This window comes from Vanellus vanellus, assembly GCF_965231255.1.
Source record: "Vanellus vanellus genome assembly, chromosome: Z".
Taxonomy (NCBI): domain Eukaryota; kingdom Metazoa; phylum Chordata; class Aves; order Charadriiformes; family Charadriidae; genus Vanellus; species Vanellus vanellus.
In genome coordinates, this window is record NC_138908.1 from 42,499,635 (window position 1) to 42,516,815 (window position 17,181).

The 17,181-nt window shown below is 36.9% G+C and overlaps 1 protein-coding gene across 1 annotated transcript in view; it reads left to right on the forward strand.

Annotated features, from left to right (window-relative positions):
• The first annotated feature begins 2,566 nt into the window (after positions 1 to 2,566).
• Positions 2,567 to 17,181, forward strand: part of FANCC (FA complementation group C) — a 72,663-nt gene continuing 58,048 nt past the window's right edge. Inside the window, exons 1-3 of the mRNA XM_082496945.1 lie at positions 2,567 to 2,734; positions 4,356 to 4,440; positions 10,118 to 10,212. Coding sequence (XP_082353071.1) covers positions 2,570 to 2,734; positions 4,356 to 4,440; positions 10,118 to 10,212 — 345 coding nt within the window. The 5' untranslated portion in view covers positions 2,567 to 2,569. The remainder of the gene's footprint in view (positions 2,735 to 4,355; positions 4,441 to 10,117; positions 10,213 to 17,181) is intronic.

A 17,181-nucleotide genomic window follows, 5' to 3' on the forward strand; every position in this document is an offset into this window, starting at 1 on the left:
AGAACTCTGTTTCTGTTTCATCAGAAAATGATGTGAAAGGAGCAAGTTCAGGATTGTTGCTTCTGAAGATAGGCTCTGAACTCTAGAACGTAGAGGTGGGGTTTTTTTGGTGCTAGTCCTTTGTTTATGCTTTCATACAAGACAACTGTGAAAAATACACATGCAGTGTATCCTCAGGTGAGAATTTTGAATAACACTGAACACAGAACTACTTTGTTTTCTTGGTGAGGGGAAGACAGGTTTATGTGACTAGTACAAGTCTGTTGATAGGACAGTACTTTGCTCATAGCCAAGATACTCAGGACAGGTATCTTAAGGGAATTAACTATCAGAAACTGTAAAAAATGTACACCTGCATTTTGCAGCGTATAGAATAGATATACTTTTAAGATTTCCTTTCTCTTATGATATGCGCCGATCTTACTGATCTATGAGTATCTAACACAGGCTACAAGACTTCATCACCATAGGTCTCTGAAGTGACATAGGTCAAACGCCCAGCAGCAATTAGCCATCAAACGCTCTTATCATCACAGGGATGTAATAAAGACTTCAAGAACAAATCAAAGTCAGGAACAGAATTTACAATTAGTGAGCCTGTTTGATGTTCCCAGGTAAGACTAATCCTCCTGAATAACTGAAAAATAAGTCCCCTAACAACATGGCTCCTAAAACTTTTGGCAAAAGGGGAAAAAAGGGAAGGGGGAAAAAAAAACAAACTAAAACCACAGACTCTCCAGCATTTTGGGGCCAGTCACAAGAGTTGACTACATATTAACAGAGGATCTGAGGTAAGCAAATCAAGCAGGCTTATCTCCTGTTCTCCTATACAAAGTACTTGTCATTACTATTCTAGTATGCAGAATAGTATTGTGGTTTTCCAGGAGTCTGACATCCCAGCTCTCCAATAAGAAAGGTGTTTTATCTCCCTTCTTATTTACAGCTAAATAAACCGGATTTCTTGTAAAAAGAGTCTCCTTAGCAACTCTGCAGCTGGTTCAGAGCCGTTGCCTTATAGAAAAAACTGTCCAAGACTGTACATTCTTTTTTAACTACAACCAGAAAAAAAAATCAAAAAAGAGAAAGTCTTGGCACTGTTCAGGTCTGTTAAGAGCTCTGCTGATGCAACAGTTTACAGGTAGAAAAGGGAGTGTGATAAAGAACATGAAGGCATTGGCTTTACTTACATTACTTTTGTTTAGGGCAAATATACATTGAACTCTGTCCAGCCAACAGCTTTACCTTACTTTTTTTTTTTTTTTGCTGGACAGGACCCGAAGTCAAATAATAGTTGGGATTCACTATGGGGTATTTATTTATTTATTACTTGTAGAAATTAAATAAGTTTATTCATGATCTTCAGATTTTTGTCTGGCTCAGATTAGCGTGCTATATAAATGATGTGTTTGTAAGGGTTAGCTGCATAAAGCAAGCTTGATTTGAAGGGCTGCTGCTCAGGTTCAGATTTTTTTTTTTTAGGTCTGTAGCTCTATGTCTGTAGCTTTTACAAAGGTAAATATTCACTGATTTCTGAATTCCTTCTATGAGTGTCTGAGTTTGTCTCCAAGTAGGCAACAGTTCATTTCTGAAAACTGCCACCACATTTGTGTTAATTGACAGTTGTCTTTACAGTCTTGACAGAAAGAACAAAGAATGGCTGCAAGAGCTCTTTTGCTCTTTCAGCCTATGAGGTGTTTCTTTCAGAGAGACTTAAAGATTGGTGTAGTGCCTGCTGTGCTATTCTCTGTCCTTCTGCCAACGAAAAATATAATAGGAAAGCTGAAAAAATGTGGGTGGGTTTTTTTTTTGTGTGTGTGTGTCTCTTGCTGGGGCAATTTGGTTAGATTTTAACATTCTGGCTTGGCAATAATGCTCATCTCTCAAAGACAGTTTTTACAGCAAACTATGCCATTGGAAGTAGATTATATATAATATAGCTTTTACTCAGAACTGAGTTCAGTAAAGCTGCATGTGGTCATATTTTTTCTCCTCTCCTTTGTATAATAATAAGAAAAACAGAGCTGAAATACTAAATTTATTAGTTTCCTTTAAGGAGAATACTCTTTTTGCACTTAAAACTAACGATCAATTACAAATGTAGAACTTACAACAAGCAAAGGCCCCTTAACCGCTTTTGTTTTGACTGAGCCTTGTTTTCATGTTTTCATTTATCTTTAAATGGGTATTTTCAGTTTTTCATCATGAAAAGCATTCTAAATAAATGCACACTCACATTATTCTAATATTATTTGAGTAAAATACTGGTGACGGCAAATTCAGATAATAAAAGCCCAAGACACAGCTGGGTGGTACATTCTAAGGTAATTTACCTTTTACTGTGGCCCCTTTGCTGCTTTGTCACAATGGTGTTATTATTTTACCCTCTTACGACTATAAAGAAAATTGGCACCCTTATGAGATGTAAATACAAAGACACCCCACACACCTCCCTTTCACATGTGAACACAAAAAGAGTGAAGAAATCCTTCTTCCCGTTTTCATTCTGGTTTGAAGCTAGCGTTTAGTGCTGCCTGACGGGGAGTTACAATCTTTTTTTCAGGATTGCAGAATGGCCCAGGACACTACATTGCCCAAACTGGACTTTGAATATTGGTTGGATAAAGCTATTAAATGGGGTCAAGCCACCACGTTGGAATCGCAGAAGGATGTGTGCCTTCACTTACCTCAGCTCCAGGAGTTTCTACATCAGGTTTATGAAACTTTAAAACATATGGTAAGTGACTTTAAAGGGAACAGTGACCTGTTTTGAAGATGCCCTTGGAAAAATCTGCACCATGTTTTGATAAAACAGAAGCTAACAGTAGCAAAGAGGTTTGTGTTATTGACCTAATGTATTGCTGGATCAGAGAGGCAAATTGGGGAAACAGTCACAGGTAATGCAAACAGGAGTGTGCTTCCTGTTTCCCTGATTTATTGTCAAAGGAGCTTTTTCTTCTTGATTGGACGTTGTCACGTGAGATTTCCCAGCCAATGCTCTAGCCTCTTTAAAAAACTCTTTAAAATAAACAAGAATTTGATTCTGGTTGTCAGGTCATAAATTGGATTATTTAAAGGCCTTAACATGCAAAACTGTACTTGATCCTTTAAATCTTAGAGAGTCTGTTGACACGTTAACCCCAGTGTTGTGGCACACAGTGAATTCTAGCCGCATAGTCAGATCCTTGGCATATGCTGTTGGCTATTCGGTTTAGTAATTTAATTATTGTCTTCACTCAATAGAGTGCTTTTTTTAGAAGTAAGTTTAGTTCTTTATATATTTAGTTGTGTATATGTTTTTCTGAGTGGCTTTTTCAGTATATGTATTTAGTGTAATTAGCTTTAGAAATATTGCATTATGGCATGAGGCTAACTTCTTATGGAAGTACTTTTTAATTATTATTCTTATCTAGAGACTGCAGAATTTGTTGTTTTTTTGTTTTTTTTTTTTTTTTTTCTGAACTCAATTTAACTTTTAAAGAAAAGATTTCTGGGGAGGGGTCTTTTTTCCCACACTTTATATGTCTTTTTCTGCAGAGGGGAAAAAGAACAAAACCTATTTTTAATGTTGCTCCTTCAAGTAATCTGAGGCTTGGCCTGAAATGGACCTTGTGAATGTGGCCCCAGAAAGTCTAGGGCTAGCCCCAAACGTGACACAAATGTAAGGAATTTATTGCAGCAGCAGGAGATGGTTATCGTTCCTGCTACTTGCATGCTATCTCAGCACAGCACCATTTTTAAAAGCCTTCATTTATGAGATAGTAAATCTACAAAAATGGAAAAATAAGACTGATTACTCAGGGTTGTATATGAACTACATTGTCTACTACTTTTATAGTGAAGCTGCTTTCTATTTAGTTAAAAGTTAAATTGCAGTTTCTTACGGACTAGTCGTTATGCAAGTTAATTTAAAGAAAGCAAGCAAAAGTAACAGATACTTTGTTTTATGCCCTAGTAGGTATTAATTAGTTCAGAAACTCTGTAAGACAGTATATTACAGCAATGAGGATCAACAAAAATATAGTTTGATTGTACTTTTATTATTGTGAAATCTGGGTTACTAATACTGTTTTCTGATTACTGGATGTGAGGCAAACAAACAAATTTTCTACCATAATTATGTATTAGACGAGGAAATTACTTACTTAAGCTTTAACTTATTTGAATTATGACATTATAGCCAATTTCAGGAAGTTCTGCTTTTATTACGTACCTGCAGGTGTTTTTCTTCAGAGAATTGCACAGCAAAACCATTGGGATTGTAACTTACAACAATCCATGTCATTAACGGTTCTCCTAACCCACTTTTGATATGCAGTTTATTTACTATCTTTTTGTTTGTTTCTGTGTTTTAACAGGATTCCATTGTAGCAATCCAGCAGTTCCCTTTAATTGGCCAGCTTCTAGGAAGGCTTTGTTGGAATCCTTTTGTTATAGGATATGGTAAGAACGTGTAATGATATTTCTGCAGCAGTTTCATAAACTTTATTCTGTAGGAATTAGGAAAATAGAACTTGTTATATACTTCCATTTTTTTTCCCCCATAAAAACACAGCATTCTTTTTTACTTCAGTAAAATTTTGAGATGGAAATCTTAGCCAAGTTATTTAAAATACATGGCATTGAGAAATCTTAAATTTACTTTTAGAGCTAATTAATTTCATGGATTAGTTACAGAATATTGACTGGGGAGCAGTAGGCTTTAAACCCAGTGAGTGTTTATGTGCGTTGTGATTTCCGTTTTTCTTATTTTCTTTTTGTATTAGCTACATTTTTGATAGGTTCTCAAAATGTACAAAATCTAGTGCTTCAGATTACTTTCAACAAAAGTTTCTTCCAGTTACACATCAGAATATTGTATTATATATGTTCAAATAGAAGAATTAATTTTTCTGATACTTGGTTTGGGTTTTTTTATTAGTGTAAAGCTCTGCTAAGTTATGATTATGTTTGTTTTTATTGAATTTATTCTTAATGTGTGTTTTCCTCATCTTGCAAACTAGTGAAAATGCATGCAGAATCAAAAGCAAAACAGTAAAGTAGTGACACAGGAAAAAAAGTATGAAAAACTAAAAGCTTCCTAATGGTAGTGTATATGTGTGTAGGTGAAAACAAAGAAGAGAAAAGAAATTCGGGACAGTAAAACCCTTGGGAGGGAGGAGACACTGCTTGTGCTACCTCACCAGCAGTTCCAATACATTTTTCAGGAATTGAGATGTTGCTATGTTGATAAATGACTCGGGATCTACTCTTAAGCAGAAAGCTAATTTTAAGCTTCTCTGTGAGCCCGTTAAAATAATCTTTTGCCAGTCTTCTGCTACTACTACAACCACAAAAAAGAAAAAAAAAGGCCGCATTTTGTCTCTTCTGCTTTATGTTTGCTTTTGGGGAAAGACAGGAAAGGGCAATTTTTGTATTCACCTGGAAGTTCACCTATTAAGTCAAGCACAGCATTGGGCTAAAGTGATCATATGTCTTCTGGTTTGGCTTTATCTTTTTCTACACAGCTCCAAGCACAGGCAGAATGAACTTGTCTGCAAAACACATGGTGGATGCATGTTATGTCAGCACTTCCCCTCTGAAAGGAAAATTTGGGAAGGATCCAGGGATTTAAACATAGATCACTTTCACAAAGTAGCAAGTGTGCGCTTTTGTGGCACCTTTTGAGAAAAGGCATTTCATACTTTATGGATGTATTTTTACAATGGTTCCCTTTTTAATCATGGTTTCAGTTTTTGAGAATGTTGATAACTGGTGATATTTACAATTATATGCATGCTTTTCTTCTAAGTTTTTGTTTGGGATATACAACTCTTTAGACCATTGATTTTTCCTAGGTGACAATGTATTGTGGTATAGAAAGTAGCTTCATCTATATTCTTCATCAAAGTTGAAAGCCATCTGTTTCTGCTTTTGACTCCTTTTCAGCACAATCCCAGCAATACGTTCTTGGTTTCTTCTACTTCTTTCCTCTTCTTTGGTATCCCTCAGCATATCCCTCAGCATTTTCTAGAGCAAGAAAAGCATTTTTTCTGCAAGTTGTTCATTACCTCTGAAGACTGCAAGAGAATGGAGTTTTACTATAGGTGGTTTTTGGGTCTAAAAGTTGCAACCAAGCCAGTTCAGAGAACTTCACTTGCTCAAAATGTAATCCTTCACTTTAATGCTTAAAGATGAGTCAGGGAGATTTTCTGACATCAAGAGACCTGAAGATGTCTGCTTATACATTCCCACCACTTCCTCTTTTTAGAGCCACCTGAGCACTCTTTGGACTGCTGGTGTTTTAGATTCAGCAGATTTTCATTTTATTTGGCACTACTTCTGATGACATTGTTTAAGATAGTGCTGGCTATAGCAGATGCTGACTCTCAAGTGGGTTTCATGTAATTTCTCATTTGGATAAATAGCTCATTCAGGCATGTGTCAGAGACCAGGCCACCCTTGCAGTAGAAGGAGCTAATTTTGTTCAATTCAGTCTTTCATACTAATAAATGGAGGAGGAAAAACTATACTTCTGCATTGTGTCCAAACCACAATACCTATCACCTTAGATGAATGTCTGCTGGTGCTGGAAGCTGACATGGCTGACCACTCAGTGCAGGAAGCGTGGTCTCCAAGGGAAAATAATCTCCTCATAAACACTCCTGAGCAGGAGGTGACCAAGTTAGCCTTATTTAGAACGCTAATGTGAAGGAAGCATGACCAAAGAAAATCTTATGGCTGTACTTGTGGTCCTAAACCACAAGGGATACGTGAGGAATTCAGACTTGGTAAGGAATTCCAATGTTTTTTTCTGTGGGCTGGGGGATTATCTTCTCAGTAGGACCTTCCTGGTTTGAGTTTTGAGCCCAAATGTCTTGAATCCCAAACTAATACTATAAATGCTGGGGAATTTCTTGGTGGCTCTGTATGTCAGTATATGTGTTTGAGCATGCATGCTTATGTATGCATTCATTTCAACAGAAAGTTCTGTTTTAGCTAATCAACATTTCCTGATATATTTCAATAAACTTTACAACAAGCTCTAAAAAGAATATTTCTGGTTGTAAGATTAGGGTTTTCTTATTAGTTCCTTGCATCTGGCCCTGTTCATGACAGGGTATTTATAAACTGAAAGTATCATAGGATGATTGAGACCACACTGTATTATGAGAAAAACATTGCCTTTTTTTCCCTTTTTTTTTCTTTTTTTTTTCCTTTTTCATGTGAGACTGGCAGGGAAGAAGTGCAATCTGATTAATCATAAAGTTTTGGGCTTTCATTTGTTTATTTGTTTGTTTGTTCTTAAATTTTATTTTTTACAAAACAGCTTCCAAGCCATCTGAAATTTCCTATAGAAAATTTTCATTCCTTTAGTTGGATTTACAATATTAACCTACTTAAGAAGTCCAGTAGATAGTTGGTGACCTTTTTTGGGATATAATTTCCACCTTTGAGTTACCAATTTTCTTCCTCTTGATGTATTAATTGGGTATTTATTTGGGTAGCGAGCATTCTTTCATACCATAATAAGATCAAATGCCTTCATTCATATCCTGATAATGGTTTTCAGTGTGTACCATGATGGTATGTTTTCCATGGGGATTACAGTCACTAGAAAAATGGGAGGAAAAAACCCACCAGTAAGTTTTCTGTAGCTCTCTGTGTTTGGTCTTTTGATGTGATTATCTTTTGCAGCTGCCATAATTATTTTAAGATCTGTCCGCCTCTTATTCTTAATCTTCCCATCTTTCATCCTGAGTTCCACAGCAGTTGTGAAAAGAAAACAGTGAACCTGACAGTGGCTCTCAGAGTGTCATTGGGTGCTTCATCAAGAGGACTGTATGGTCCCTTTTCCTACTTTTCACAGGTCTATGGGAGGCTACTTTGGTTTTGGCTGTAGCCAAGAAGTAGTTTTGATTGGGAAAATTGTGAAGCTGCACAAGTCCCTTATTTTTTGGGAACCATTAGCATAGCTCTGGCACAAATGGTTGGTTCACTTAGGTTGAGGTTTGAATGTATCTAGTTAAATCTGTGTAAACTCATTATCTTGCAAAGTGTGCCAGTATGTCATTTATCTAAGCCTTGTTTTCATCATTTTAGCTTTCATCATACTGATTTACATTTCTGACAGGCAATAATATGTGCAATTTACTTTATAGTATGCAGCAAGTCATCTTGTGTAGCATCCAGAAATCTAGTGCATTTTTTTAACTACTTTCCTTTAATTTTTAGGGTCAAAAGAAAACCATAACTTGAATAAAATGACTTAGTGCCATACTGTAGATATACAGATAAACAGATGAGTCAAAAGAAGGAACACTTGGGCTATGTATAGACTTGATTTTTCTTTTTCTTTTTTTCCCCATCTCTTTCTGTATAGACTGATTTTTTTAATATTTTGTTTTAAGTAAAATTCATATAATTGAAAATTATATCAAAAGCAAGACTTTATAAACAGACAATCTTTTAGCACTAGTAATTAATAATGTTTAAAATCTTCATTTTCCAGGAAACAAATGGCTGTAATTTAGCCATTTAAACAAATAAAACAGTATTTGTTTATTTTCTCCTCCCATATAATTTCATATTAGAGTTTAGGTGAAATGTTTTTTTAAGGAGATAGAGTTGCCTCTTAGTGCTGATGTCTGAATGCCAGTTGGATATAATTACCATCAAAGCGTAAGGATACTTTGAATTTCTGTTGAGGAGTATGGAAGATGTCTCTTTTAACTCCAGTCTTAAACAACCTAGGAAATTATTAGCCTTGTAACAATCCATATTAAAAAAGAATCCCCATACACACAATGGCAGAATACCCCAAATTGTACCCAGTTAAATGTGTATGTTTGAGAAACCAGTTCTATGCAGACATGTTAGTCAGTGGGAGGCCAGTAATGGCCTACAGGCTTCTTGGACATTTATTGAGGAATACTGGTTTAAATCAATATTAACATGTCTGATCACCTGGTGAAAATACAGCCATTACTTAATGGAGCTTTTATTTTTTCTTCAGACTTTGCCAACAAAGCACTTCTAAAGAATACTGTTTATTGCATCCTGGATAACAAATACACAGAACACAAAAGAAATCACTTGTTGAGCTTGGTAATCAAATTGTCTCCTAATGTAATTTCTGAAACTCATGTGGTATTACTCATTTGTATTATTTTTAAAAAGAATAATATCACTTACTAAGTGGATATTATATCAGTGCTACAATACTATATCCGGTTTTCTTAATTTTTATTATAATCATGCAGTTTTATTCTGGGATGAAATTCAGTGTAGAGACTCTTGGTATCTGCCAAAGAACATTAAAAAAAAATCACAACACCTATTGAAAACAAAGTTGTGGGAAATAATAATGAGTTAAATGGCTCTTCAACTGCTTACTCCAAATAATCAGCTCCTCTATGATAGTATCTGTGCACTGGGCAGTGACAGTATTGCTCAGTATAGTAGTTTTCTAGAGAAGGCAACTAATTTCCAACAGTGGGTTAGAATTAAGTAAAACCTGATCTGATCCTGAACAGAAAATCACAATAGGATTTTTTTCCGTCAGCATCTAGCTATTCTGCTGTCTGCAGAAATGTCATGTTCCTGAAGCATGGAGAATCTTAATATATTCTTACAGAAAGCTTGATGTTTTACATTCTTGTTATGAATTATTTCCTATTTCACAAAATTAATTTTTTCAGAAGTGAGCATTCCTTAGTTATGCAGGCTTTGGATACAATGTAATAACTATTTTACTACTGTTGCTTATTGTTTATTGTTAGTGATGCTGTTTAGATACTGAAATGAAAGTTCATTGATGATAGCTGCCGGTATTATTTATGTGAATTAATCACTAGGTCATGCTTGTTTAAGACCATCTAAATATTGTATAGATTTTGAGCTCTTTGATACCTATTAAATTTCTATTGAAGGAAATGATTACACAAGAACTACATATGAATAATATTAAATGTGTGGTGTGAATCTGGTAGAATAGAAGCATTATAAGTTGAGACTGATATTTAGGCTTTAGTTTTGTGGACGTATAGGGATTGTTGTGTGTAATTCTGTCTGTGTTTTGATTTTTCTCTTTTTTTCTCTAAATGTATCCTTATTTGCTTTTTTTTTTTTTTTTCTGCAGATGAAAGCCAGAAGACTCTGATGTGGTGCTTATGTTGTCTATACAGCAGTGAACCACAGAACCCTGTGGAATTGAAGGCCAACAGCTGGATACGGGTAAGTGAATGAATCCTTCCCAGGACTGCTTTGAATTAAATTGATTATTTAAAGGTGCTACATCTATAGCGTAGAGACACTGTCATTTAAGAAACTGCTCCAAACACAACTTGCATACATATTGTGTTGAAGTATATATCACTCTAATTATAACACAGGCAGTGCTAGTCTGTCATTTTAAATATTAAAAAGATGTGGCGTTTTAAAGTGGGTAGTTTTGATGGCTTTTAACCTAGTAGATTCACCAAGTCTAGTAACTATGAATAGTGAGCCACGACCAAAAATGAGAAGAGAAGCAAGCATTATTAAAAAAAAAAACAACCCAACCTTTCAATTAGGAAAAAATAAATAACCTGGACAAATGCCATAGTTTGTTTTGAAAACTTCTCATATTTGCTCTTTAATTTTATTCTTTTTTGTTTTTGTTTAATCTCCTGCCTATGAAGAATTGAATTGTATCCAAACTTTCTTCAAAGGCAGTCATAGAGGGGAGGGATAGTGCTTGTGTGTGGATTTATATTTAGTGAATAATGAATCCTTAACTTCAATCCCAAATTTAGGGTTTTGCATGGCACATCTGTTCGTATTTTATATATTTCCACACTGAACTAGCAAAGCACATCAGCATGTAAATAACTTGCAGCACATTGATGCTTAAGGCTTTACTTTGCTGAATAGCAATTTGAGGGTGCAGTGTTGTTGATTGTACATCCTTGCATTCTCTGTGGGTCCATATCAAAATATGGTAAAAAGTATTAATGGAACTGTTAATGTATTTTTTTTTTTTAATATCTTGTAGTGCTCACAACTAGTGATAATGTAGGACCCTGATCATTATTTATGTACAAGTCTGCTAAAGATACTTACAGGCTTCTCTAAGTAGTTAATTTCTTACTTACTAGTTGGCTTTGTACATACCAGTTTATCTAGGTATGCGTATAATACTAGGATGTACAAAATTATTATAAAATAGGTAATGATACTTCATATGTTTATGTTGGTAAATAAGTGTATTTAACCGTGTAGCATTGTTTATTTAGATGCAGTAATTCTCAGCAGTGGTTCTCACAATCTTTAAGATGCCCTTGGGTGTCTGTATGAACATATTTGGTGGGTTGTAACACACACCATGAAATTCTCAACAACTTAATACTAACTAAAATCACCCTTATTTTCTTCCTGTCTTTAACTTTTTCCAAGATGCTTTTCCTGAGGTCAGTATACCTGGAATTCACAGTGCGGGAATGGTTGAATACCAAAGTAAAGTGATGCAAAAAAAAATTTTGCCTTTTCTAACGTAGTCTTGCTGTTTGGCTATATTCTTCATAATGACATAGGAGATGAACAGTAGCATGCACTTAGTTATCAAACAGAGCAAAACTTGTCATTTTATTTCTTATTAGCAGCAGCGGCATGTGCATTAATGATGCTAAGTGGTGAGGGAGAGTTTTACCCAGAGAATCTCCTATAGGTAGCTTCCATTTCTGGGAGGGGAACAATCAGTTGTGTTAATCCAGATCAGTTGCCTGATCTGACTGATGTAACTGAACTGATGGTGTTGCTGATATTAGAAAAAGTATGAAGTAAACAAGAATAAATAGTTGGGGAATGGGTGAAGGTGGGACTGCTGCTTTTGGCAGTACTGCCACTTGAAGCTGTCTTAGATTGGGACTAACGTGTAAGCATTTGACTCAAGCCTCACTGTAGTCTGGAGGAATTTTTCCACCCACTTTGTGTGTTTGAATCAACCTTACTAGTCATTGTGACATGATGGGTCAAGAGTTGACCTAAAAGTGATAGGAAAAAGGGCACAGAGGATTTCAAAGCACAAACAGGTCTTACTAGCTATTTTTTCAGCACTTCCCTAGTTGCCTAAAGTAGGTGTAGCATGATACGATCTGAAGTGTAATACTTTCATAGTTTGACTGCAGGGAAATAAACAGCTCTTTCTTTGTAAACTTCTAATTAAAAAAAAAAAAAGGATAGGTAAGGAAGGTTATAAAATGCACAGCATAAGGATGCAAAACTTAAGACTAAAAGAAATTAAATTGTTTTCTGTAATCATTAGAATTTCTTGTTTTTTACTGTCCAGTGTGCATCACCACAAAGCTTTTGATGGAAAAAAAAATCCTTTTCCTAATCCGCACTGTGATTCTTGTCACCAGCAATTGTGATATAATAAGGACTATCATGCCTGTTTGTACAGAATAACCTAACTTAAATATTTTGCTGCTCTTGAAGGGTTTCTTTTGCCATGTGTGTTAATGATTTATATTTAAAAAAAACCAACCATACAGTAAGCCTGTTGACCCACCTAGTGCATACTTAACATTGTTTCCTCCTGAACTCCTTTATTTTTCATATGATATGTGTCTCAAAAGTTTGTCACAAAGGGATCAAGACACATTTACTATGAGAGCCATAATTTGAGGTTTGCATCAGCTGTTTTCATATTGACGGGATGACCAACCTCTGCAGTGGTCTGACCTGACCTCAGCCTTGTTTGTAATAAGGCAGGAGCTCTTTATAGCAGTGATATTTACTCTCTGATGCTAAGATGCCAAATACACTGTGGTACACTGTGGAAAAAACAGCCGAAAGTCTAAAATACATTGAAACAAACTCCCTCTGTCCCTGGGAAGGTATTGGAGCGACTCATTCTGGATGTCATCTCCAAACACGTCGAGGAACAGGAAGTTATTGGAAGTGGTCAACATGGATTTACCAAGGGTAAATCGTGCTTGACCAATCTGATAGCTTTCTATGATGTTATAACTGGTTGGCTGGATGAGGGGAAAGTCGTGGATGTCATCTACCTTGACTTTAGCAAGGCTTTTGACACTGTCTCCCATGACATCCTCATTAGGAAGCTGAGGAAGTATGGGCTAGATGAGGTGACAGTGAGGTGGATTGAGAGTTGGCTGCGGGACAGGACTCAGAGGGTTGTGATCAGCGGCACAGAGTCTAGTTGGAGGCCTGTAACCAGTGGTGTCCCCCAGGGGTCAATACTTGGTCCTATTTTGTTTAATATATTCATTAATGACCTGGATGAGGGGACAGAGTGTATCCTCAGCAAGTTTGCTGATGATACCAAACTGGGTGGGGTGGCTGACACCCCAGAGGGCTGTGCTGCCATCCAGCGTGACCTGGACAGGCTGGAGAGCTGGGCAGAGAAGAACCTAATGAGGTTCAACAAAAGCAAGTGCAAGGTCCTGCACCTGGGGAGGAAGAATGCTAGGCACCAGTACAGGTTAGGGGCTGACCTGCTGGGAGATAGCTTGGAGGAGAAGGATCTGGGGGTTGTGGTAGACAGTAAATTATCCATGGCCCAGCAATGTGCCCTTGTCGCCAAAAAGGCCAATGGAATCCTGGGCTGCATAGGGAAGAGTGTGGCCAGTAGGTCGAGGGAGGTCATTCTCCCCCTCTACTCGGCACTGGTGAGGCCACAACTGGAATACTGTGTCCAGTTTTGGGCTCCCCAGTTCAAGAGGGACAGGGAACTGCTGGAGCGAGTCCAGCGAAGGGCAACTAAGATGATTAAGGGCTTGGAGCACCTCCCTTATGAGGAAAGGCTGAGAGAGCTGGGACTCTTTAGCCTGGAGAAGAGAAGGCTGAGAGGAGACCTTATTATGGCATACAAGTATCTAAAGGGTGGGTTGAAGAAGGATGGAGCCAGGCTCTTTTCATTGGTTCCAAGTGACAGGACGAGGGGCAATGGGCACAAGTTAGAACACAGGAAGTTCCGTTCAAATACACGGAAACAGTTCTTTACGGTTCGGGTGACAGAGCACTGGAACAGGCTGCCCAGGGAGGTTGTGGAGTCCCCTTCCCTGGAGATTTTCAAGACCCGCCTGGATGCAGTCCTGAGTAATGTGCTCTAGGCAATCCTGCTTCAGCAGGAGAGTTGGACTAGATGATCTCTAGAGGTCCCTTCCAACTCTGATAATTCTGTGATTCTGTGATTCTGTGAAATTCTTGGGGGTGGGGAGGAAGGTAGTTTTGTGGCTGCATGATGAAAAGAGAAATGAAATCCAGAAATTAATTCTAAATAATGCCCTGAAATTTGAACGCTACATAAATGTTTTTTAGTGTTATGTACTTGGAATGAAGTGGTATATTATCTAAGGTAATTAAGCTCTCCGTAGCTGTTGCGAATAGAAAGCCATCCATGACCACACAGAATGGGGCTCTGCGTTGGGTCCATACACGCTGACATAGTAGCCATGGAAAAGCGGTTTACATATAGGAACTGCTCTTCAGCTTCTGTGGAAGTGATCTTCACAGTAGCCTTGTCCTTTGGCCCTGCAGCCGAGAGTTAATTTTGTCTCCTCAACTTAATACTTCAGCATACACTGAGGAGGAATACTCAGCTTTTCAAAAGGTAACGTACTTCACTGTGTAAGCCAACATTCATCAAATAAATTAGGACAATTGGGTGTACATTTCTTTGACAACAGAAAAAAAAAAAAGTAAAAAGGCAAACCAAACCAAACAACCAGCCAACCAAAAAACCCCACCCAAACTGCCAAAAAATGAAGAGGAGCCTGTAATGGAGATAGGCAGCTTTACCTGCTTACTGTTAACTGTTTAATTTTAACAAGAAAAAACCCACCCCTTTTTAAGATTGCTTCCTAGTTTTATGGGGTTTAAATGTGGCTTATGTGAAAATTTCCCTCCCAAAATGCAAAGTTATATCTGATTGGATAATGATATTATTCAGTCAAGTTAGTGGTGAAAATCCTTCTTTCCTTTGTTTTTATGGTTATGTACATTGACTATTAAATTACACCTTGCTTTTTGTGCATGGCAAGCGTGAGTTCCTAAAGAGTATTTTGTAGCCTTTCAATGTGTCTTAGTTATTGATAGGAAGGCTGATCTTAAGTCTTTTGTTTTCAGCTGGTAAGTTGCATTTTCAAAGTAGCAAAAAATGTATTTGATGCTTGCTTACTTTTTAACTTACCTGCCGTTGTCATAGAAAAGCTGTGTTGGTTTTAATGGCAAGAAGGGTAGCTACCCACTTGAACCGTGTAATTAATAAGTTTCCGAATCCAAGATCATGCAGGTCTGTAAGGCCTCTGAAAGAAGAAAATGTGCAAAGAAATTACTTGGATTTTAATTAAAACATGCAATGTAGACTGCAGTGTTTTTAGGATCAGATGCTGTTTAAAATGGTAGATTTTTTTTTTTTTTTAATGATTCTGAATTGTAGTGCTGGAATCCAGGTTCCATAGGTCTTCTATACAGCCAGATGCTGTGTAGGAAGCCAAGATACATGCTGCCACAGATTTCTCACTGGTGGAATCAATCATGAGCTGGTGAAACCAGTCTCTAAGAAAGAAAGCGATTTAGTTTCTCCAGCTGGCCTTCTCTGGGCAGAGATTTGGGAGCTGTGCAGTAAGTGTGGCTCTAATATTGGTTTCTGTGTGGTGGAGCTATAACAGCTTCCTTTCACTGTGTGTTCCTCTTGCAATCACTCTGCAGCAACTAGAGGGCTTTTCTGAACCAGATTTCCATTTTATTAACTTGGTCACACTTCCTCCTCTGCTTTCAGTTTATAAACTATGTTTATGAATTGTTTATGGCTTTGGAATTTGTTTCAAATAGTGCTTTTGTTGCATTGTTTTGGAAGGCCATACATACTTGTGAGAGTGTTGCAGCCCATCCCTTTTCAAATTGGATAAAACGGGAACAGTTAATATCCCTGTTTTTAAATTTTTAATTTCTTTTTTTCTTATATAAGATACATTTTTTTCAGTGCCCTACTTCCCCTCAAAGGAATACAAAGGAACAAGACAGCGTATACATAATAGCTTAAACATAGGGGTGGAAGGCCTGTCAGCCTTGGCACAAGTTTTTAGAGGTGGTTTTTGGGCTTGGCCAGGTTATCCTTTCTGGAAATGTGTAGTTCTTTTAGTTATCTGTATCCTGTGCAAGGCCACGTTATAGTAATGGCTGCAAAAGTAATAGGTGTTCTTTGTAAGAGTAATTTTTAATGGCACTGGAATTATACAACTATTTTCGTTATATTTTCCAAAAATACCTAATGAAAAGTGTGTGTTTTGTCTTTCATGAGATTTCATACATGTTTTCTCTTGCTGGTGTTATTCTGGGTAATTTTTGAACTGAGGATGGTATGATGCCAAACTGATGTAAAAATTTTGATTCAGATAGTTTTAATTTTATTGAGTCAGCAAGTTTCTAGTTCCTCAACAGAACTGTGTAAAAATAATGTTCCTATGAAAATACTAAAACGAATTAAAAAAAAAAAAGCAGCCTCTAAAACTCTGACTTATCTATTGATCATTTGTGAATCTTGCTGAGATTTTTCTGCTGTGAGATCAAGGTTTTGAATTCTGGTCTGCAGTCCTTGCCTCCCTCTCTTGTCTTTGAGTTTAACTTCTCTGTTTTCTGCTGAGCTAAACGATATTGGTAGAAAGGTAGCGGACACCACTTATTTCCAAACGTATGCAATGGAAAGCAGAGACCATGTTGTTATTTCCTTTGGACACTGTCAGCACTCAGTGAACAAAGTTCACCACTTGAGGGTACTTCTTCAAGAACGCAAACATAGTCTTTTCAGGTAAATTATTTCCATTTTGCCAAATACAGGATTTGCAGTAAAATTGCAGCACTTGCTTGCTGGGGTTTCCTCTGCTTTTTAGGGAAACAGGAGGTATACTAGAACATCAGTCATCTTGTTATTTTTTGAATAGCAAACATGGAAACGTGTTTGAAAACCATTAGTTTAATATGGTACGTGTTTAGTAGAACCCCTGCTTGTACAGCAACGCTTGAATGTTTCTGGAAAAAAGGGGTTTTGGGGGGCTTTTTTTGTTGGTTTATTGTTTGTTTGTTTGTTAGTTTGGGTTTTTTTGTTTGTTTTTGGTTTTGCTTTTTGTTTTGTTTTCTTTTTTTAAATTTGAGTTATAAACCGGAAACATAATGTCAAGGCCTTCTGTGTGGGATCTT